The sequence below is a fragment of the Mustela putorius genome, unplaced genomic scaffold (genome assembly GCF_011764305.1).
Source record: "Mustela putorius furo isolate JIRA1106 unplaced genomic scaffold, ASM1176430v1.1 tig00000224_pilon_pilon_pilon, whole genome shotgun sequence".
NCBI lineage: Eukaryota > Metazoa > Chordata > Mammalia > Carnivora > Mustelidae > Mustela > Mustela putorius.
In genome coordinates, this window is record NW_025421321.1 from 32,628,149 (window position 1) to 32,652,686 (window position 24,538).

The following is a 24,538-nucleotide window of genomic DNA, read 5'->3' on the forward strand; positions in this document are numbered from 1 at the left end:
AGAGAAATTAAGGAGTCAATCCCATTTACAATTGCACCCAAACCTGTAAGATACCTAGGAATAAACCTAACCAAAGAGGCAAAGAATCTGTACTCAGAAAACTATAAAGAATTCATGAAAAAAATTGAGGAAGACAAAAAGAAATGGAAAAATGTTCCATGCTCATGGACTGGAAGAGCAAATACTGTGAATATGTGTATGCTACCTAAAGCATACACATTTAATGCAATTCCTATCAAAATCCCATCCATTTATTTCAAAGAAATGGAACAAATAATCCTAAAATTTATATGGAACCATAAAAGACCTCGAATAGCCAGAGGAATGCTGAAAAAGAAAGCCAAAGTTGGTGGCATCACAATTCCACAATTCAAACTCTATTACAAAGCTGTCATCATCAAGACAGTATGATACTGGCACAGAAACAGGCACACAGATCAATGGAAGAATAGAGAGCCCATAAATAGACCCTCAACTCTATGGTCAACTAATCTTTGACACAGCAGGAAAGAATGTCCAATGGAATAAAGAGTCTCTTCAACAAATGGTGTTCAGAAAATTGGGACAGCCATATGCAGAAAAATGAAACTGGACCGTTTCCTTACACCACACAGACTCAAAATGGATGAAGAACCTCAATGTGAGAAAGGAATCCATCAAAATCCTTGAGGAGAACACAGGCAGCAACCTCTTCGAACTCAGCCACAACAACTTCTTCCTGGGAACATCGCCAAAGGCAAAGAAGCACGGGCAAAAATGAACTATTGGGACTTCATCAAGATCAAAAGCTTTTGCACAGCAAATGAAACAGTTAACAAAACCAAAAGACAACTGACAGAATGGGAGAAGATATTTGCAAATGACATATCAGATAAAGGGCTAGTATCCAAAATCTATAAAGAACTTATCAAACTCGCCCTATGACCCAGCAATTGCACTACTGGGTATTTACCCTAAAGATACAAAGGTAGTGATCCAAAGGGGCACGTGCACCCGAATGTTTATAGCAGCAATGTCCACAATAGCCAAACTATGGAAAAAGCCTAGATGTCCATCAACAGATGAATGGATAAAGAAGATGTGGTATAGGGACACCTGGTGGTATAGGACGTTGGTTAAGCAGCTGCCTTCAGTTCTGGTCATGATCCCAGCGTCCTGGGATCGAGTCCCACATCGGGCTCCTTGCTCGGCGGGGAGCCTGCTTCTCCCTCTGCCTCTGCCTGCCATTCTGTCCGCCTGTGCTTGCTCCCTCTCCCTCTCTCTCTGACAAATAAATAAATAAAATCTTTAAAAAAAAAAAAAAAGAAGATGTGGTATATATACACAATGGAATACTATGCAGCCATCAAAAGAAATGAAATCTTGCCATTTGCGACAGCATGGATGGAACTAGAGCGTATCATGCTTAGCGAAATAAGTCAAGCAGAGAAAGACAACTATCATATGATCTCCCTGATATGAGGAAGTGGTGATGCAACATGGGGGCTTAAGTGGGTAGGAGAAGAATCAATGAAACAAGATGGGATTGGGAGGGAGACAAACCATAAGTGACTCTTAATCTCACAAAACAAACTGAGGGTTGGTGGGGGGACGGGGGTTGAGAGAAGGGGGAAGGGGTTATGGACATTGGGGAGGGTATGTGCTTTGGTGAGTGCTGTGAAGTGTGTAAACCTGGCGATTCACAGACCTGTACCCCTGGGGATAAAAATATATGTTTATAAAAAATTAAAAATTTAAAAAAAAATAGGAAAGAAAAAAAAAAAAGAACTTATCAAACTCAACACCCAAAGAACAAATAATCCAATCAAAAAATGGGCAGAGGACATGAACAGACATTTCTGCCAAAAAGACATCCAGATGGCCAACAGACACATGTAAAATTCCTCCACATCACTTGGCATCAGGGAAATACAAATCAAACAACAATGAGATACCACATCACACCAGTCAGAATGGCTAAAATTAACAAGTTAGGGGCGCCTGGGTGGTTCAGTGGGTTAAAGCCTCTGCCTTTGGCTCAGTTCATGATCCCAGGATCCTGGGATTGAGCCCTACATCAGGCTCTCTGATCAGCGGGGAGCCTGCTTCCCTTCTTCTCTCTCTGCCTGCCTCTCTGCCTACTTGTGATCTCTGTCTGTCAAATAAATAAATCTTAAAAAAATAAAATTCAATTAACAAGTCAGGAAATGACAGGTGCTGGCGAAGATGTGAAGAAAGGGGAACCTTCCTACACTGTTGGTGGGAATGCAAGCTGGTGCAACCAGCATGGAGGTTCCTCAAAAAGTTGAAAACAGAGCTACCCTACGACCCAGTAATTACACTACTGGGTATTTACCCTAAAGATATAAATGTAGTGATCAGAAGGGGCACATGCACCCGAATGTTTATAGCAGCAATGTCCACAATAGCCAAACTATGAAAAGAACCTAGATGTCCATCAACAGATGAATCGATAAAGAATAGGTTTTATATATATATATACACACACACACACACACACACACACACAATGGAATACTACGCAGCCATTAAAAGAAATGAAATCTTGCCATTTGCGATGAAGTGAATGGAACTAGAGGGTATTATGCTTAGCGAAATAAGTCAATCCGAGAAAGACAACTATCATATGATCTCCCTGATATGAGGAAGTCGAGAAGCAACATGGGGAGTTTGGGGGGTAGGAAAAGAATAAATGAAACAAGATGGGATCAAACCTAGACTCTTATTCACAGGAAACAAACTGAGGGTTGCTGGGGGGAGGGGGATAGGGTGAGACCAGTTGGATTATGGACATTCAGGAGGGTATGTGCTATGGTGAGTGCTGTGAAGTGTATAAACCCGGCAATTCACAGACCTGTACCCATGGGGCTAATAATACATTATATGTTAATGAAAAAAAAAATAGAGAATTCCTAAACAATCATTTTCTCCATAGAAAACTGGAAACTAAATTAACAGGTAGAGCATAATATAGGTATATTGCATACAAATATAAATTCCTTAAGCTTCTTAAAAGCATAAAATATGTTATGTATGAACTACACCAACATTCTCAAAGTGTTGTGTGGGGACACCTAGGAGTCAGAGACTCTTTGTGGGAATCTGTTAAGTAAAAACCATTTTCATAATACTAATAAACTATTACTTCTTCACACTCATTCTTTCATGTTTAAAGAATGGAGATTTTTCAATGACTTTCAACAATGTTATTGTTCTGACAGCCATGTGTTTGTGTATTCTTGTGTTTTAAATTTTTCTTAGTTTTAATTTCTAATATGGTACTTACTGATAGGTAAAATTTGCATGAATAAAAGTTCTTTGGCATCTGCAATTATTTTTAAGTATAAAGAGGTCCTGTGACCAAAACATTTGAGAATGATTAAACAAATGCAATCTTATTTTCCAAGGACTCTTTCCTCACTGTCATCTTCAAAGATACAAGCCCACACCTAATCTCTGTGAATGGGCACTGCTTCACCTTGCAATTTTATGATTTTTACATGCTTGTTGCTCCTGCCATCTCAGAATCCTAGGAAATGCAAGCAGCAGAAAAGCATACCGAAGTGCCTGGGTTGATGATTACCCTAAATACACTCTCAAGCATGCATAAATAAACTAAATAAACCTTCAAAATTCCAAGTTTTGAAATTTCTTCTTTCTTCCTAAGATAGGTGTTGTACTTAGGGAATGAAAAGAGTAGGGGATGGGACAAAAGTGACTAGGTCTGATAAAGTTTTATTTTTCTAAAGTTACCCTTCAGTGTAATAGAGGATTCACTGGAAACCATTGCTTCTTTTAATGACCCATTCAGAATAGAAAACAAACAGGAAACAGATACTAATACTGATTATCTATGAGGGAAATAATAGAGCACCTCAGACTCTGCCATTGCAGTCTGGAAAATAAAGAACATACCTTACCACAGATAATTCATTTACTTTTTTTTTCTATTTTGATCTTTTTTCTCTCGATTTTGTCTCTGGAAGACTTTCAGACAAAAACCTAGTTTGATGAAGGCACATATTTGTCAATGCAGCTCATATAAAATTACTTCTGCACAGGGTTTCTTTCATTCTTAAAATAATCTCCCTCCTGTCCCCTTCCAGCCCCCTTAGGATATGATTATCCATTATTTGGGCAATCTGAACATATTATTGAGTTTTTCTAAACCCTGATGAATGTGACTGGTTAGACAACTGCGAAAAGGCACAATGCCTTTAAACAATGCCTAATAATTTCCATAAATCATTTACCTTAGATAATAGCTTGTCAAATAAGCTATCCATTATCGCTACAAGCTTGGCTGATATTTCAGCAATGTGGTCATGGTAGTCCTGTAATGAGAAAGAACACTGTATTTTAAAGTCCCTGGGACACATCTAAAAAATACTTAACAATTATGAAACTCCAGTAGAAAATCTAAGACAAAGTACCTTAGTGATATGATCAAAATGCCTAAGCATGCTATACTGCTTAGGTTGCAGTCGAGCTTCAAAATGAGCCCTGATCACAGGAATGTAGTGCACAATTAACTGCAAACAACGTGAAGAAAGAGCTGAAGATCCAGGAAGTGAATATACCAGGGAGAAACAAAAAACAGTATTAGTTGAGTTTAAATATCAAATTAAACAAAAAATGTCAATTAGTTTCCTACAGTTTATTTCATCAATGAAGAGCACACAGCAGAAAGCAACATTATTTCACTTCGGTTAAGAAAATGACTTGGGGAGCGCCTGGCTATCTCAATCAGTTGGGCGTCTGACTCCTGGTTTTGGCTCGGGTCATGATCTCATGGTCGTGGTTGAGCCCACATTGGGCTCTGTGCTCAGTGCAGAGTCTGCTTCAGATTCTTTCTCTCTCCCTCTCTGCCCCTTCCTGCTTCAGCGCTCTCTCTCAAAGAAATAAAAAAAAATTTTTTTAATTATTTGGTACTGAATAATGGTAGCAAACATGCTGCTTTTCCCAATGAACTCAAGTTGTTGGTATTACTGACATGAGGAAGCTAAGGGGAAAACTGATTCTCTTCTGATATTCAAATTCCTTTCACCTCAAAGCACCTCATACTTACTACATCTTAACATTTTCTATAGTGATGCAACTTCCAAATAACTTGTATTTGTTAGAGTCGAAATTTTTCCTAACATTTCCCCCAGAAGTTAATTTTTTCAGTTATGTTAATACATAGAAGATGAAGCACATTTGCTACTTTTAGAGCCTTTAATTAGAGTCATAAGAACATCAGGTATAATAAAAACACAATGAAGATGGTGACCTCACTGTAAAATCTCAGCATGTGAATTAAAAGCAAGAAACCATACCCAAATTTTTTGTAGTTATTGTTTTTAGTCCAACAACTTGCAGTGCACCAGCTCCAAGAACTAACTGGCAACTTCTTGAATTGAAGTACTAACAAAGGAAGGAGAAAAAAAAGCCCAACAATTTATTAAAAATTATTCTATATATGCTGGTAATGTATCTATATTTCTAAAAATACATTCCTCTTTCCTCTCATTCAAGGACCAAATGGATTTTCTAGTAGGAGCAATTAGGACCTATTTATGTAATGATAGAAAAAGGGATGATGTTAATATTTATTGTCTGGTGGGAAAAAAGTGAAGTTCTAAAAAACAATTGTTCAGAAGTTAATCTTTAATCTGCATTCATAAAACTAGTTCCATTTCACTGAAACAATATACTATATGTTAATTATACTTTAATAAAAAAACAATTTCAGTTTTAATCATTCATACTGGACGGTCCTATTTTCAAAAGGGTAACAAAATCTTTCTGAACTAAAATATGACAACTCAATTTGGGGGCAGAATTAACTGATTAGACATTTGGAAAAAATGTCTATTTTTCTTTATACTAGCAGTTAAAAATACCTGTTAAAATGAAATGTAAAATAAGTATGTAAAATAAGATTATCTCCACATTTTCATTTTACATCAATGGTTCTGAAAGAATGATTTAAGAAAAATCTCTAACCTTAGTGAGATGAATTTTGTAAAGTTCAGTGAATTCCTTCCATGCACATTTGAAACCAGTCCAGGTTTTTTGACCTAAGTGGCCTCAGTCATGTTCAGCACCTAACGAACAAATCATCTCCTGTCTCCAATGTCATTAACAACTCTATGGGTATAATGAGGAATCACTAAAAGTGAGAAGGAAGTAGGCGGCCTTCTTCCAGTAACATGTTGTGATTCAACCACAATTAAATGTCACAAAATTAATGTCTTAAAGATAACTTAACCTTGAAATGTCTTAGTTTGAAGACTGGTCATACCCTAATGAATTACTTCTTTCAACTATTTTTCTGTCACAGAGTGAAATCATACACACCTTCAATAAATCTGATAGACGAGTAAGCATGTCAGTAGTAACAGATGGGATATTGTCTACACACTGGCAATATTCAAGGATAATTCTTATCAACAGCAATACAGTTCTGTAAAAAAAAAAGAAAGATGACCCAAGAGTTAGTCAAAACAAGAAGGTTAAAATGATTCAACATATAAAAATCAATACTGACCTTGGTAACTAGGAACTCGTGTGTTTTACCATAAATGCAGCAGAGTAAGGACCAAAGTGAGGCAAGACAGATTCCTCGGGTGCAAAATGAAGGAGGCCCTTATTTTCAGGGTCATACAACTACAGGGTCAGCACTGCATGGTACCAAGAATGAGTACTTCCTTAAGTATGGTGGCACATCACTCTCTGTGTGGCATTCCTATTAAGCCTCTTCAATAAGGCAGGTATGCTGGGGTGTAGAGCCTGCTTGGGATTGTCTCTCTCCCTCTCCTTCTGCCCCTCCCCCACTAAAAAATATATAAGGCGGGTGTCCCATTCCTTGCCAAAACACTGACAAAAAGCCTACTCAGTGCTTCTGATTATATAGTAGGTGCTCAATCATAACCTGAATTAACAATGGGAACATAGTCTTGATTTTCTTAGTGAGATGAAAGAAAACTGTGGCTTCAAAGAGCAATGGAATCTCCTAAAAAGTTTATTGCTAAGTCACAAAAGGTTCTCCTGAGAAAGTTAGCAGCTCATTAGCTGAACATGTCATAAATTGAAAAGAAACACTACTGAGAGGTTAAATAAGTTTGAGATTAAGGTGAATAGAGCCATTCATAATGGGACATCCAAGTTCAACGAGATGCTCAGAAATGAGAGATCCATGTAAAATAATGTTTTATAAATCTGAAGGATATCAGGAAGTAGTGATTCAAGAAAGTAAGTATCTAGCCCTTATAATAGCTTAATTTTCACCATATATTACTCTCCATGTATACTTCCAGTGTCTGCTTTACTGGGTAGAGGTCCACTGCTTATCTTTTCTAATCTTCTCTCAGAAAATAAAATATTCTCCTCTTAGCCAGGGAGTTGTTTTTTTGGGAGCAGTCTTTTTGCCTAAAGAGCCAGAAAGCCAGATAGCCAGAGGGTGACTAATGTCATCAAGCAAGAATAACAAGATAAAGAGTAGTTAAGGAGAGAATCTTAATTATTTGTAAGATTTAAAACTGTCAATCTAAAATTTCCAATTCACATCAAGCAGGAACTAGAAGACCTATGTTTTAAATAACTGACTCAACCAATAAAGAAAAATGTGTCACTCACCCAACGACAGCATACTGTTGTCCCTCGACAATGAGAACTTCCGCTGGTTTCCTTTCTTCTGTAGCTAGAGAGTAAAACAAATAACCAAGACAGACACGGGAACAAGATGAAACAAATTATTAGAGGAAAACCTTTCAACTAGAAAAAAACCAAAGAAGATCTTAGGGCCCAATTTAGGGCCTGATAAGGTCTGAGACTATCTTATTCCTGAAAATAAGTATCTACTTTTGGGAAGCAATTTGGCAGAGAATAAAGTCCATTGGGTTTGGAATCAGAAAAATGTGGATTTGAATTCCAGTACTGTCAGTTATTGGATGCATGACCTCGTGTCAACTATTAACTTCGTTTGGTCTCAACATCTGTATCCATCAAACATGGATAACAGTATCACCTCACTGTTAATGATAGAGATCATGATTATAAACTGCCTATCCTAGGTCTGGTACACGGTAGGTGATCAGTAAGTAGTAAAGGAAAAAAATATTAGTCTGGAAAGGCAGAACTAGAATTTCAACTGGTTGTCATTATTATAATTCTCAGAATATAGCTAATTCCTATATTCAGTGTTTTGGGTTTTTTTTAAAGATTTTATTTATTTATTTGGCAGAGAGCACAATTAGGCAGAGAGGCAGGCAGAGGGAGAGAGAGAAGCAAGGCTCTCTTCTGAGCAGGGAGCCCAAGGTGGAGCTTGATCCCAGAACCCTGGGTTCATGACATGAACCAAAGACAGATGCTTAACAAACTCAGCCACCCAGGTACCCCTATACATAATGTGTTTTCAATTTTCAAGATTTCAATCCAGAAATTATTTTATTTTCAGCATGTGGCATTTATCATTATAAAACAAAATTCAGTATGTTGAAGTAAAATAACAGCAGACTGGATTACTGTTTGTCCTGAATCAGCCAAATCAATTAGAGTATCATGGGCAAGTGATCATGTTTCCCTAAGCTTCAAATTCCTTTGACTTGACACTAAATATCTACTTCCTCATTTCTATCAAGGCAAGAAATTCAGTGTCATACAGTTTCTAAACATGACTCATTCTGTATGTCAGATTAAATTTTTGAGGACAGGGATTATGTCTTAATCAATTCTCCATATTACAGAGAGAATCGCCAGAGCATAGTAATGTAGAGGGTCCTAAAGTCAGTCGTCCTGAATCTGGAGCCCACATCTACCACTTCCTAGCTCTGTAACCTTGCGCAAATTGTCTAATCTGTTTATGTCTCAGTTTCTGTATTTTTTAGGTGGGAATATTAATGGTATCTAGTTCATGAACCTGCAAATGGGATAATAATGTGAAGTGCTTAGAACAAACTGTCCAACATCAAGTAAGTATCCAATTAATATTAATTACTACCCATTAACCTTCATTTCCCGATGCCTAGCCAAAAAGCTAGTAACTCATTAATGGGTGGTGGGTGAATGAATAATAACCAAGAATCCTTAACTTGGTAAGAACTAGTAAAATGCTGATGGACTTCTTTTTTTTTTTTTTTTTTTTTAAAGATTTTATTTATTTATTTGACAGAGAGAAATTACAAGTACACTGAGAGGCAGGCAGAGAGAGAGAGAAGGAAGCAGGCTCCCTGCTGAGCAGAGAGCCCGATGCGGGACTCGATCCCAGGACCCTGAGATCATGACCTGAGCCGAAGGCAGCGGCTTAACCCACTGAGCCACCCAGGCGCCCGCTGATGGACTTCTAATAGCATGTACATTCTTCTCAATCAGAGGGAAAAAAAGACTGGGACTGAAGTAGGGCGTATAAAAGAAACCTCTTATTGTCAGCATCCCCCAAAGAAAAAGTGTAAATAAACAGTTCACTACACACACACACCCACCCACACACACACACACACACACAAGTTAATTCACTCACTCTATATTTATCATTTTAATCCAAAAATTGTTATGTTTGTATGACCGTGGATTTTAAGACTTTAAACTGTTCAAGGACAAAAAACATGTTATAGACATCTAGCAGAGCACCTCACAAAGTGGGAAGTCATCAACTGTAGCCTGAAAGAGTAAATGAGAACTAAATCTTATCATTTTAAACTTGTGATTTAAAATAATTGGTTTTATTTTTATTTCAATCTTTGCTACTTGAGTATTTTTGCTTTGCTAATACATAATCAATTAAAGGACTGGCGACCACCACCCAACACCTACTAAAAAATAGTTACAAGGCAACAGAAATCTACTTAATTCATTCAATTCTTCTCTCTGCCCTATAGGAATTACTCTATTTTACACCTGTCCTTAATCCCTCCACTCTTGTCACCATGTTAGAAGAGATAGCCTTTCATCTCAACTATGGACTTAATTCCAGGGGCCCTGCCTCACAATTAATCCATGTCACTCCTCTTGAATTTTCTTCCTCTTTCTGTTAAAACATAAAAACATAATTCAGTTTCTCCTACCTTAAAACTCTTAATTCCTTGAGTGGATTAAAGTAATAATCTAATTATTCTCTTGGGTCTCTAGAGCTACTTCATCACCTACTCCCCCTTCATAACCAAACCTGTCAAAAAAGGAGGCTACATTTAACAGTCCTCATCTTTCAAGTTACTTAGTATTGACTACAATATGACTCTGTCATTCTACTGGATTACTAAAATTGCAAATGATCTCCTATGTGTCAAACTAGTGGTCACTATTTGTATTTTACTTAGTCTTTCTCTTGTAGTGCAGTTGCATTTTCTATAAATGTTAAATACACAATTTAAAAATATTTCTATGTAAAAATATTAAACTTTTATTAAATGTACAAAATTTGAAAATGCATCTGCCTCCTCCATTAAAAATATTTGATAATTGGAGAGCCTGGGTGGCTCAGTCAGTAGAACATGAGACTTTTCATCTCAGGGTCATGAGTTCAAGCCCCATGTTGGGCATGGAGTCTACCTAAAATTAAAAAAAAAAAAAAAAACTTTCAAAAAATTATTTGACAATTTTATAATTTCAAATCCGGTATTACAGGATAAGGTGTATATAAGCTCACATTATTATCACATGACAGCTCCAATTTAACTGGCATACAAAAGTATCTTCCAGCCATTGCATTTCTTTTACATGAAACCTAAGACATATTTGATACCAGTAACAATTCTCTTCTTGAAATCAATTTTTTTTACTTCTATATTCTTCTGGATTTCTTCGTATCTCTCTGGCCCTTCCTTCTGAGTCTCCTTTATAGTTTTCTTTTTCTAGAGTTCTTTACATTTTGGTTTTCTCTATCCTATCACTACTGTATTACTTGTGATTGCTAATCCACATTTTTTTTTTCATTAAGACTTAGCCCTTTTTTTTTAAAAAAAGACTTTTTATTTATTTATCTGACAGAGAGCACAAGCAGGTGGGACAGCAGAAGGACAGGGAGAAGCAGGCCCCCTGCCAAGCAAGGAGCCTGATACAGAGCTTGAACCTAGGACCCCAGGATCACAACCCGAGCCGCCAAAGGCAGTCACTTAACCAACCGAGCTAATCAGGCACCCCTAGACTTAGCCCTTTGCAAGGTGTGTTATAACTGTTATCTGTCTCAATATCTGACACACAGTAGCAGCTTACTTGTGTTCAGTGAATGAATATGTGTCTTTAAACAACATGGTCTAGTGAACAAAACCGTCGTGTCTTTAAACAACATGGTCTAGTGAACAAAACCGTGAAGTTATATAAAACCGGTTTCAAATCTCAGCTCATCATTTGTATAAAATTTCTTAATCCCTAGAAGCCTTATGCCTCCTCACTGCTAAATAAGGTTAACAATAGCATTTTCATCACAAATTGTTGTGTGGATAAACTGGAATAATGCATATAAAAGCACCTGGCCCAGTGTATGGCATATGGTTAACATTCAATAAATACCTGAAATTATTATTATTACAAATTACCACAGATAACTTTTCCAGTCAATTACTAACTAAGCTGGCATTATTAGTTCTAGGCTTTTCAAGAGGCATTGCCAATTAAAGAAATGTTAAACATTCCTATAAAATGAATAAACAATACAAAATCAGAAGAAAGTATGTGAAGGAATACACATACCCCCTGACTTTTTTTCAGGTAAAGCAATCTTTCCATCTGATATAGAATCAACAAGATCCTGAAATTCTGCAGGAACATCAGCTTGTTTCCAGCGCTCATTGTCTAAGAGGAGGCTATTCAAAAGGGAGGGGGAAAAAATTTAACATTTAACATTTCAACACCATCTTCTTTGGTTGAAAAGAAAAAGAAGAGCTGAGTGAGTACATAAGACTTTTCTTGTCATATCTTTTAGTAATAATAAAGACAGTACATGTTTCTTAGTTAAATTCAAGTAAAGCTCATGAAATACAAGACACTGATTTTTTTACACAGTAATGGCCACTAGCTGGTGTTAAAGTACTGAGATTTTTAAAATAAATGTACACCTTAATAAACTGAAATCCTTCATAATATCATGATCATTCAGTATGAATATTTTCAGAAAACGTTTTTCTTTTTACATTTCTTAGGCTAACCAAGAAGAGTAGTGAAACACAATTAACCTCGCATTGAGTGGGAAAGGAAAAGTCAATCCATTGAGGATCTTTCTGATAAGCACTTTTATGAAAATAAAGATTCTAATTCCACTTTGAAAAGTCAAGAATCTGTCTTTAATAAAAAAGAAAAAAGTTTTTCAGGGGTTCTGGTGAGCTAATCAATTAAATATAATCATGATTTGTAAAGAAAAGGGAAAAAAACTGAAGAACAGACTGAACATGGTAATAATACCTGAGCTTAGTTTTTCTCTCTTCATGAAACCTGTTTACAAATTTATTAGCTTGGCTCTGAAGTGCTCCAAGTAACGACATACTTTTTCTTCCACAGATCTGTTCAGTATCTAAAATGAATGTTTCCATTAATCTAGAAAGTGTTATGAATTCCGTGGAATTTAGCTTCTCAAGAAAACCATCCTAAATTTTAAAGATAACAAAAATCATGACAATTAGGTATAACACCAAATACAAATAAACTATAAAACCAACCAAGTTTAACATGTTAATTATATTATTTTAATAATGTTAATTAATCATTACCTTAAAATCATTTTTAATGAAGTTTCTCAATACTTCAGTCTCAGAAATTGAAAATAAAGAGCTTAAAATGTCTAAATTTTACACTGACCCCTTTATAATACAGTAGCTCATATAAATTCAGGTCATACTATAAAATTTTCACAATATTGGAATTCAACTATTTTTATTAATATGGCAGCTAGTTACATACACATATATATGTACATATATAAAGTTGGATATTAATATCAAATTCATTTTCAAGGCATTAAATCTCAAAATTATTCTTATAATCTTTTTTTAAAGACTAATAAATCCTATTTCTTTTATTTGTATTATTTTATATTTCAACATATTCCTAATAGGCCATATCATTAAGGGGAACATAGGGACATAAGCAATGATATGATTCTAGATCTCCAAAATAATAGATATAAAATATCTAAAGCTCTATCAAACAACTAACCTTTGCTCTTGACATGAGAAATTTGACAGCTCGGTCATGACATATATCTGAAGCACTATACAATAACTCCTGGATATTATTTGCCAGTTTTTCTAGCTCTAAATCAGTTAATTTCATGTCTTCATTGATCCTGAAAATGATAAAGAGATTAAGTCAGGGAAAATTGTGAGTATACTGTCCTTGATGGGTAACATACCAATAAAAAACAAAAAGCTGTAAAATTCACATCTGATAAAAAATTCTGTGATATAGCAAACACTTTTTTGTGTGTGTGGTGAAGCATTAGTTTAAAAAGCTCAGATAATACAAGTATTTTACCCTAATCTTGTATAAAAATAATTTTCTGAGGTACGCGGGTTGCTCAGTTGTAAAGTATCTGCCTTTGGCTCTGGTCATGATCCCAGGGTCCTGGGATTGAGCCGCGCACTGGGCTCCCTGCTCCACAGGAAGCCTGCTTCCTCCTCTCCCACTCCTCCTACTTGTGTTCCCTCTCCCGCTGTGTCTCCCTCTGTCAAATAAATAAATAATATTTTTTAAAAATAAGAAAGGAAATTTCTCTCTCTCATGTAGTATTTTCTGTAGTTTATTTCAGACTCTGATTGGAAAACTGATAAAACTGCAAATGCCAAAAAGTTTTGCAGTTTTCAGACTGCAAAAATGACAAGCCCGCCCCCCCCACCAAAAAAAAAAAAAAAATTCCAGTTAGGTACAAGGTGGCGGCTGTAGCACGTTGTGCACAGGTGCCTAAGATGACACACCGGGAAGGAAGGAGAAGGAAGGGATGTTATTTCATGACAAATAGGCACACTTTTTTTTTTTTCTTACTTAGAGTTAAGAATGATAGTTAATATTCAGTTCAACTGAGCTAATATTTCCTAAGCATTTACTGTGTTTACGTGCTAAGTACTGGAGGGAACACAACAGACTGCTGTCCTCAAGGAACAGTTCTGTGGGAAGTGATATCAAAATAGCACTGGACTCTTCATATAGAAGTAAATATGAGTTCAGAAAGATAATCATATGGAAAAATAGAAAAGAGATTCATGCTACTATACACAAAAATCAATTCCAGATGGCTTGTAGATCTAAATGTGATGAGGGTAACAACGAAGCTTCTAGAAGATAAATAAGAGAATATCATCAAAGCCTTAGGGCGTAGAAAGATTTCTTAAACAGGACAAAGAAAAAAAAAAAAGCACAAACCATAAAGGAAGAGAATGAATCATAGGATTATGTCCAAGTCCCCAATAAGAGTAGGAGAAGATATTTATAATCTGGAAAACAAACAACAGGCTTGTGTTGAGGCTATATAAAGAATCAATAAATCAGTAAGAAATAAAATACAAACCAGTAGAGAACTGGGCAAAGAACTTGAATAGGCTCTTCACAGAAGAGGATATCCAAACAGTCAATGAATATATGAAAAGTGATCTCTTTCTAATCACCAGGGAAATAAAAACTCAAACTAATATACCTGTAACATACCCATCAGAATGGCTAACATGTAAAAGATTGACATACCAAGACTGAATGAAGATGGGGAGAGACAGAAACTCACACTGCTGATGGGATTGTAAATGAGTACAACCCCTTTGGGAAACTGTTTGTCATTAGCTAAACTGACCATTCACACACCTTATTTATTCTTAGGTACATATTCAACAGAAATCCTTATAACTTGTGCACCAAAGACACTTACAAGAATGTTCACAACAATCAAAATGGAAATAACCCAAATTTAGTTTACAGTATACAGTTACACTGAAAGTAGAATATTTTGTACATAAAAATAAACTACTTCTATATGCAACAACTTAGAATATTATCACAAACATAGTACTAAGTGAAAGAAAATTGAAACAGAACATGGTTCCATTTATGGTTTCATTTATACAAAGTTTAAAAAATAAGAAAAACCAACTGTTTTCATGGTTTCCTTTGGGAAAGAGTGAAAATGTAGTCACAAAAGGTGCTTCTAGAGAGCTGGTAATGTTCTATTTCTTAATTTGGATGATGATTACACCAGAGTATTCACGTTGTGGTAACTGAGGTGAACACATACAACTGATGTGATTGGTCTCTATGTGCATTATACTCCAATTAAAAAGTTAAAACAAAAAAGTAAGGAGGGTACCAGCTTTTTGTCCTCTCCATCCTGCTGCTAGAGATGCAAATTTGATGATAAAAGCAGACATACCCTCTTTAAACAGAGATGGAAGCTACAAAATGAGGATGGCAGGGCTACCTTCTTCATTGTGGACCTCCTACCTCTGACGTGTTATGTGAGAGAAACAAAATTCTATAATGTTTAAGCTATAGAGGTTTCTATACCTTTTGTGATAGTTTAGACTGCACCTTACCCAGTAAATGTGAAATATTAGCCTGAACAGAGAAAAACTATTTGTTTTAGTTCAGGGTTTTATATATAGTTCAGGGTTTTCTTTTTGGTGGGGACAGGCGGTATTACAGCTGATTTTATGGTATAACTGCAACCTATATAAGCTCCTGGGATATAAGCTGACTTCTATAAAAATGAAAAAAGTACATATTGATTCCTATGCTTAACAATAACTAAATCCAAACTATGTACTTATATTCTTGGTTCAGAAAGATTTTATTGGCTTTGCTTTGTTTTATTCTATACAGGAGATAATCGGGACAACTGGTGAACTCTGAATGGGATCTATGGATTAGATGGTAATAATGTATCAATGTTTTGGTCTTTTTTTTTAAGATTCATTTATTTGAGAAAGAGAGCACAAGCGGTGGAGAGGGGGAGAAGGAGAAGCTGACTCCCCACTAAGCAGGAAGTCCATGGGGTTTGATCCCAGGACCCTGGGATCATGACCTGAGCCAAATGCAGATGCTTAACTGACTGAACCACCCAGGCACCGCAATACAATGTTTTCTTGATTCTAATTGGTGTACTATAGTTATTTTAGGAGAGTATTCTTGTTCTTATATTTTAGGAAATACACACTGAAGAATATAGAGATAATGGGACTTCATGTCTGCAACCTTTTGCCAAATGATTCAGAAAAAAAGTATTAACATGAAAGACAAAGAAAGAGAGAAGGGAGCAAGAAAGAGAAAGGGAGGAAGGGAGAGAGAAGGTAATTTAGTAAACTGTTAAGAAATGAGGAATCAAGGTGAGGGATATACGACTTTTTTGTACAATGTGGTAAGTTTTCTATAAATTTGAAATTATTTCAAAATAAGACATTTTTAAAAGTCATGTTTGAAAAAACGGTGCGATTCACTTGGAAATTCACAAAAAAACTGACCAAAAACCTATAAATCCAACTTCACTATCTACAAAATACAAAGGTATTATAATAAAAGGAAAATAAACAAGGTAATGCTAACCTAATTTCCAGAACAAGTTCTGCCCCTAGTAGTTTAAAAAAGTTGACTAAACTCTCTGAAATAAGCATTTAATTAAATGGTTCCTTTCCAGCCTTAAAATTCTGCAATTCTTGATAACTTCCAATGCTCACTCCTTATATTCCATACATTTTCAAAAAGATATGTTTCATAAAATTAATTCATTTTTGTTAAATTAAATTCCAATATCAAAGTTCATATGGTAAAATAAACTGAATAAACAATCTTTCTGAAATCATTAAGAAGATGACTCAAAATCTTGCAAAGTTGGCAGCAGTCACCATACTCACATAATATCCACACCTCCTGGAGTAGCAGATGATGATGTCTGCTCTTTGCTGGATGAAGAATCAGTAGTACATTCTGGTTCAGATACTGAATCACTGCTGCAGGGCTCACTATTTGGAGATGCATTTCTTTGAGAGGTAGTGTCGATTGCTATAGGTGTTAATTCATTCTCACTGAATGCATCACTTATAAACATGCCTTCATGGATTAAATAAGCCACCTCTGTGTCCAGTGAATTGTCTTTTGTAGCATTCTTCTGTTGTGAAATCTCCTCCAATTCTCTGGTCCTTCGGTTTTTGTCAAGAACTGAGAGAACAACACTGTGAATGATATTTAACGTTGCCTATAAGAAAACAGGATACATTTTTAAAGGACTTAAAATAACATGTACCTAAAGCTCCCAAAAGTAATTCTACATATGTACTTTTGAACACCTTATAAACGAAATCCAAGTTCATACATATCAGAATTTTTACCAATCTTTGGGGGCACCTGGTGGCTCAGTGAGTTAAGCATCTGCCTTCAGTTCTGGTCATGACCTCAGGGTCCTGGGATGGAGCCCCATGCTGGACTCTCTACTGTGGGGAGCCTGCTTCTCCCTCTCCCTCTGCTGCTCCCCTTGTGCTCTTTCTCTCTCAAATCTTTAAAAAAAAATTTTTTTTTCTAATAATCTTTTACCACACAGTAAAGGTGACTTGTGAAAAAGAACTACTCAAGAGAAATGGGTTGGTTCTCTAAAGCTTAGGAATAGATTTCTGTATTTTAATTGATTTTATAAGTAGAAACCTCCTGAAAATACACTGCATATTTATTATCTTAAATAGCTTACACTAAACAAAACTTGCCTATTACATATCTGGTAAGGGGTTAAACAGCCAGAATATATAAAGAACTCCTACAATTCAACAACAAAAAAGATGTGATTAGAAAATGGGCAGAAAAATATTTCTCCAAAGAAAACATATAAATGGCCAATATGTATATGAAAAGATGCTCAACATCACTAATCATTAAAAAATTCCAAATCAAAACTAAAATGAGATACCTCCTCATGCCCATTAGGATGGATACTATCAAAAATAGGAAAAATAGCAAGTGTTAGTATATGGAGAAACTGGAACCCTTGTGTACTGGTAAATGAAATACTAACTTCAAATAGTTTATTCTTATAATGTGGTAAACACTAGTAAAAAACAAAGCAGACTTTTCTCTTTTTTTAAAGATTTTTTTTAAGAATTTTATTTATTTATTTGACAGACAGAAATCACAAGTAGGCAGAGAGGCAGGCAGAGAGAAAGAAGGGGAAGCAGGTTCCTGTTAAGCAGAGAGCCCAATGCAGAGCTCAATCCAAGGACCCTGAGACCATGACCTGAGCCAAAGGCAGAGACTTAATCCACTGAGCCACCCAGGCACCCCACTTTTTTAGAAGATTTTATTTGAGAGAGAGAAAAAGAGAGTGCATGTGCATGTGTGGGGAAAGGGCAGAGGGAGAGGGAGAGAGAGAGTCCCAAGCAGACTCCACATTGTGTGGAGCTTGATGTAGGGCTCAATCCCACAACCCCAAGATCATGACCTGAACCAAAACTAAGAGTCAGACACTCACCAACTGCACCACCCAGGTGCTCCCCAAACAACCTTTTCTGACTACAAAAAGTTATATATCTCTTTGCAGAAAATTTAGGAAAAACAAAAAAAGAATAATAAATTAAAATATACTGCCAAAAGATAACTATCAAAATGACAAACTATCTCTTTATTCTGCAAAGACGAAGAGATAATAAATCTTTTTAACATAGCTGAGATGATACTAGGTAAACAGGTCTATATTGCCTTTTCACTTAATGTTATACGCATTTTCCTCAACATTAAAAATCCTCAGTTGCATGCTATTCCATGGTATATGGAGTATACCAGGCATAATTTACTTTACCATTCTTCTACTGTTAGACATCTGGGCTCTTTCCAATTTGCAGTTATTTAAAATTCTCAATTAAAAATAAACAGCTTGTAATTAACACTATTTTTCAGTGAAATCATACCCTTACAAAATCACAAACTTTCATCACAGAATAAATTACCATATTTATAGGTTATATATCATCTTCAAAGATGTTTTACGGAAGTATTAGCTTAAGGGGTCTAAATGCGAAAATAAGAAATTATAACTATGATAAATCACATATTGCACATACATCAAATAAAATTTTGGATTAACTTAAATGATAAAGAACCTAAAAGTGAAATACCTATTAAAAAAAATACTGGCAAAAGATATGGAAGCAACCCAAGTGTCCATCCATAAATAGATGGATAAAGCAAATATACAGGGAGCGCGCGCGCGCACACACACACACACACACACACACACACACACACAGGAATATTACTCGACCAGAAAAAAGAGTGAAATCTTCCCATCTGCAACAACATGGATGAATCTAGAGGGCATGATGCTATGTGAAGTCAGTCAGAGACAGACAAATACCATATGATTTCACTCATGTGTAGAATATAGTAAAGGAAACAAAGAAAAAAGAGACAAAAAAAACCCCAGACTTAAATATAGAGAACTGGTGGTTGCCAGCAGCAAGGTGGGGAGGGGAATGGGTGAAATAGGTGAGGAAAATTAGGAGTACACTTATTGTGGTGAGCTGAATAATGTAAAGAATTGCTGAATCATTCTAAGGTACATCTGAAACTAATACAATACTGCATGTTAATTATACTTAAATTTTAAAAAATTACTGGCAAAAAGTTGGCCAATTCTACTATTTGCAGTAGAGTTTTATACATCATGCACATGTAATAATAGAACTGGGTATGAGGAAGTCATGCTGGGAATATAGGAAAAAGTGAAAATATGGCCTAGTTATTCAGCAATTCAGAGATACAGGTTTGCTATATTGCTATCAATGCGTGGGATCAACAAATTTCAGCACAAGTCTAAATTAAGTACAGTGAATCATGTTTTTAAAAAATTCTCCCACTCAGAAAGGTCGTACATATGACTTATTATCAGTCCAATGTTGATAAGGAAAAGTCATGTCACAGATAAGTACCAAAGTCCCCCAGACCATTTAACAGGATACTCAGGAGATGCCATGGATATTAACTATTAAGTAGCACGTGTAACACAATACTGACATCTGATAAGTCAAAAAATGTAAAACTTCACAAATAGCCTTTTACACTCATTTATTTTTAATGACTGTCTTATTAAAACACAGCTATGACATGCTGTAATTCTAACCAAAATGTATTAGTCAATGACATTTTTTCTTCTGAAAAATGCTGTGTGGAAGTGTTCTTTTCCTTATACTGAGTGGCTTAAAACTGAATGATTTGACTGAAGAGACAGAATAATTAAATGTAACATATAACCCTTGATTGGCTCCCAGATTAAAAAGTGAAATAAAAACCTACAATGAAGGACATTTAAACATGAAGTATATGTTAAAAAATACCATTATATCAACATCAAATATTTCTAGAAAAAATAAGTAGTTTGGAACAGTTTTTGAGTGTTTCACAATATTATACTTATAGATAATCTAGGGAGATTAAAGAACCACAAAATCACAAGAGGAAATATTACTGTATAATATTTAATACCAAGTAAGCATATTTTTTAATATAAAATAAATCTAAAATTACAAAGTATCAAAGTACTCTGAAGCACTTCAAATCTTATTTGAAACTAAGCCTCTTTAGGAAAAGTACAAAATAAAGAATTTGTGTTTTTTTCTAATTTGATTCTGTATGTATATTATGTATCTAGAAAGTAGACTTACTTTTAGGGGTATTCTGGACCAAGTGATAATCACATAGGCTTACCTTAACTCTTTGTAGGAAAATTGTAAACTTAGAGAAAATCTCCTTTAGCAGATCAAACCACTGAGGAAAATTCAACATTCTCATCTGATCTGCAAGCCTAGGGAAAAAAAAAAAAAATCAAACAAAAATAATGGCTGTCTTTGGGTAGCTAGGAGTTTATTCTCAGAAGATAGTTCTATATGTGAGATTTAGGAATTTCTCTATTTAAGTTGAGATTTTCATGGAGAAGAAAATTTAAAATAACTGCCTCTCCATGTCCATAGGGCTTTTAACAGAATCCTAATAACTTAAGTTTTCTGACTACTAGAGACTCTTGCACTGTTGGAGTTGTTTTAACTTATTCTGAAACAGAGTTTTCACTAAGTAATAGTGTGGAAATTAAAACTCCTCAATCCTTATTCTAGGAGTTTGGCCCAGAGAAGTTTCATAGTTATCAATATTGCTACTCATATCTTGGCCCAGTTAATAAAGTTTAGGTATCTATATGAAATAAAATCCATAGTTTCAAAATATCACTACTCTTCTCAAAACGAAAGAACAGGAATTTCAAAGGTTAAAACAAAAAATTATAGATAAGCATGAGACAATTCAAAATCATGTATTCAAATTTCTCAAAGCCAATTAGAAGCTGGGTTTTAATTATATAGCTAAATAATTTAAATTTAACACTATTCCTCGGAGATAGATTAACTTCAATTTCCCTCCTCCATAACCACACTGTGTCCTCTCCATCCTCTCTCTGCCCTGGGAGGCTGACCTGCAGGGCTTGGCCAATGAGAAGCCCTGACAAAAGACTGGAAGGAGCAAAGGTACTGACATCTCCATCTCCCTCCCTAAGAGGTTGTCTCAGGATGATTGCCTCCTGCACTGAAGATCACCTCAACTACCACAGATCCTTTTTTTCTTTTTCCTTTTTTCCCCCCAACTACTACGTGTCCTCCTTCTAAATCCTACTAACTGTTCTCATCCCTTATCCCTTAAAGGTTCTGCACTGTCATTTGTGATTTTCCCTCACTCTGCGCAGACCTTAGTAAATAATTCCTTCATTAATTCCTCCTTAGATTATTCTAATGTGTCATGTTTACCCTGATAACCTTCAACCTAATATTTATACTTACTTCATAACAACATCTGTGTCAATTTCTTCTATTTGTGAAACTTTATTAATCACACACTGCAAATTTTAAGAAAAAAAATTTGATTAATCTCTTTAGAATTCTAAGTACTACATGGCTCATTTGTATATTGAACATGATCTCAATGGGAAAAAAATGACCTCAGTGACTGTTAGCATCACTTCACCAGACTTCTCTTGCGTCTCATATACACCTCAAGGAGTATTAAAAAACATATATCTGTAATCTATTAAATAATATTTCAGGGTATGCTTGGATGGTATTAATTAAAATCACCTACTACTTAAAACTATTCAAAACCATACACCAAACAAACAAAACACCCAGAACTGTAATTCTTAGGACAAGGTGTAAGCCCCATATTAAAATTCCAAAAGAAATTCATTTGGGGGTTATGTTTTCTGCAGTATACACAACAGTTTAACTTTTAAAAAATGCTTAGACATCAGGAGAATCCTAGGAATTACAACACAGCAATCCTGTAACAATTTGTTTCAAAGTATTTCATCCAGAAAACTACACAAATTATGTTCATAGCTCAGCAAATTTTTATAGAGAAGTACATTTGTGTAGTGAGAACTCAGATCATGAAATTGAACACAGCCAGTAAGCCCCTCTCATGCTCCCTCCTAATCACTACTTCCTCCCAAAAGACACTACTACTTTGATTTCTAATACCTCAAATTAGTTCTATGTTCAAATTTTACAAAAGTGTAATCATATAGTGTATACTCCTTTGTGTCTGGTTTCTTTGGCTCTACATCATGTATATGATATTCACCCATGTTGCTTCATGTGATTACTTCATTCTCATTACTATATAGTATTTAGTCATATAAATATACCACAACTCTATTAACTTTTCTACTGATGACAGAATTTGGGTTTAAAAAAAAAAGAATTTGGGTTTTTCTAGTTTTTTATTACCAATAGTGCTGCCATGAAATTCTGTGCTATCTTTGGTGAACTTAGGTATGCATTTCTGTTGGGTAAATACCTAGGAACAGAACTGCTAAATCATAATATATGCATATATTTAGTGCTTCTAGCTATTGTCAACAATTTTTGAAAATTGTAACAATTTTAAAATAAAGTGTTTTAGTCAGTGTTTGGAAGATGTAAAAGATGGGGTGATTATAATCTTTTCTTTTTTGCTTGTTTTATTTAAACATTAAAAACTCAGAAATGTAAATGAACTATTGGGATTTCATCAAGATCAAAAGCTTTTGCACAGCAAAGGAAACAGTTAACAAAATCAAAAGACAACTGACAGAATGGGAGAAGATATTTGCAAACGACATATCAGATAAAGGACTAGTGTCCAGAATCTATAAAGAACTTAGCAAACTCAACACCCAAAGAACAAATAATCCAATCAAGAAATGGGCAGAGGACATGAACAGACATTTCTGCAAAGAAGACATCCAGATGGCCAACAGACACATGAAAAAGTGCTCCATATCACTCAGTATCAGGGAAATACAAATCAAAACCACAATGAGATATCACCTCACACCAGTCAGAATGGCTAAAATCAACAAGTCACGAAATGACAGATGCTGGCAAGGATGCGGAGAAAGGGGAACCCTCCTACACTGTTGGTGGGAATGCAAGCTGGTGCAGCCACTCTGGAAAACAGCATGGAGGTTCCTCAAAATGTTGAAAATAGAACTGCCCTATGACCCAGCAATTGCACTACTGGGTATTTACCCTAAAGATACAAACGTAGTGATCCAAAGGGGCACGTGCACCCGAATGTTTATAGCAGCAATGTCCACAATAGCCAAGCTATGGAAAGAACCTAGATGTCCATCAACAGATGAATGGATCAAGAAGATGTGGTATATATACACAATGGAATACTATGCAGCCATCAAAAGAAATGAAATCTTGCCATTTGCGACAGCATGGATGGAACTAGAGCGTATCATGCTTAGCGAAATAAGTCAAGCAGAGAAAGACAACTATCATATGATCTCCCTGATATGAAGAAGTGGTGATGCAACATGGGGGCTTAAGTGGGTAGGAGAAGAATCAATGAAACAAGATGGGATTGGGAGGGAGACAAACCATAAGTGACTCTTAATCTCACAAAACAAACTGAGGGTTGCTGGGGGGAGGGGGTTTGGGAGAAGGGGGTGGGGTTATGGACATTGGGGAAGGTATGTGCTTTGGTGAGTGCTGTGAAGTGTGTAAACCTGGTGATTCACAGACCTGTACCCTGGGGATAAAAATATATGTTTATAAAAAAAAAAACAACTCAGAAATGTACATTCAACCTAATGATGATGATCAGTTAAGACTAATAAATATATTTAAAATTGTTCTTTTTCATAATTAGAAAAACTGAAGTTTTGTTAATGATATGTAAGTAAAAAGGCAAAACAAAGATGAGGAAGGACTTAAAAAAAACCAAGATTTTAGTTTACAATTATCGTTTCTGAGATAAGGATCAGAGGAAATAAGCATTTAACTACTGATGGTGAGGGTGTTATTTGGTAAATTCTTTTTAGAAAGCAATTCAGTTCTGTCAAATAATTTAAAAGTACTTTTCACTCTGACCAATAATTCCCCTTCTAGGAATTAGCTATAAGAAAATCGTCTTAACTATGGAAAAACCACACAAACTTTAAACCAAAGACGTGTGTCACAGTGTTCTACAATACCAAACTGAAAACAACTTGAATATTCAAGAGAGGAAGGCATAATACAATGTTGATGGAATTTTATATAACCATCAAAAATGATCTTTCTGAAGGGCTTACATG

At 35.4% G+C, this 24,538-nt stretch overlaps 1 protein-coding gene across 8 annotated transcripts in view; it reads right to left on the reverse strand.

Annotated features, from left to right (window-relative positions):
- The window catches only part of VPS54 (VPS54 subunit of GARP complex), a 97,449-nt gene that overhangs the window by 20,472 nt on the left and 52,439 nt on the right, over positions 1–24,538 (reverse strand). For 6 of the 8 annotated variants that reach the window (XM_004742064.3, XM_045077904.1, XM_004742061.3 and 3 more), the window contains 11 exons: positions 21,753–21,808; positions 20,635–20,731; positions 16,803–17,143; positions 13,129–13,258; positions 12,379–12,560; positions 11,671–11,783; positions 7,621–7,684; positions 6,343–6,448; positions 5,319–5,406; positions 4,434–4,555; positions 4,254–4,334 (listed from right to left, as the gene is read on the reverse strand). In XM_004742064.3, coding sequence (XP_004742121.1) covers positions 4,254–4,334; positions 4,434–4,555; positions 5,319–5,406; positions 6,343–6,448; positions 7,621–7,684; positions 11,671–11,783; positions 12,379–12,560; positions 13,129–13,258; positions 16,803–17,143; positions 20,635–20,731; positions 21,753–21,808 — 1,380 coding nt within the window. Of the gene's footprint in view, positions 1–2,869; positions 4,003–4,253; positions 4,335–4,433; positions 4,556–5,318; positions 5,407–5,988; positions 6,090–6,342; positions 6,449–7,620; positions 7,685–11,670; positions 11,784–12,378; positions 12,561–13,128; positions 13,259–16,802; positions 17,144–20,634; positions 20,732–21,752; positions 21,809–24,538 lie in introns of those variants that run through there. The other 2 variants (XM_045077906.1, XR_001177777.2) reach the window with 2 other exon arrangements.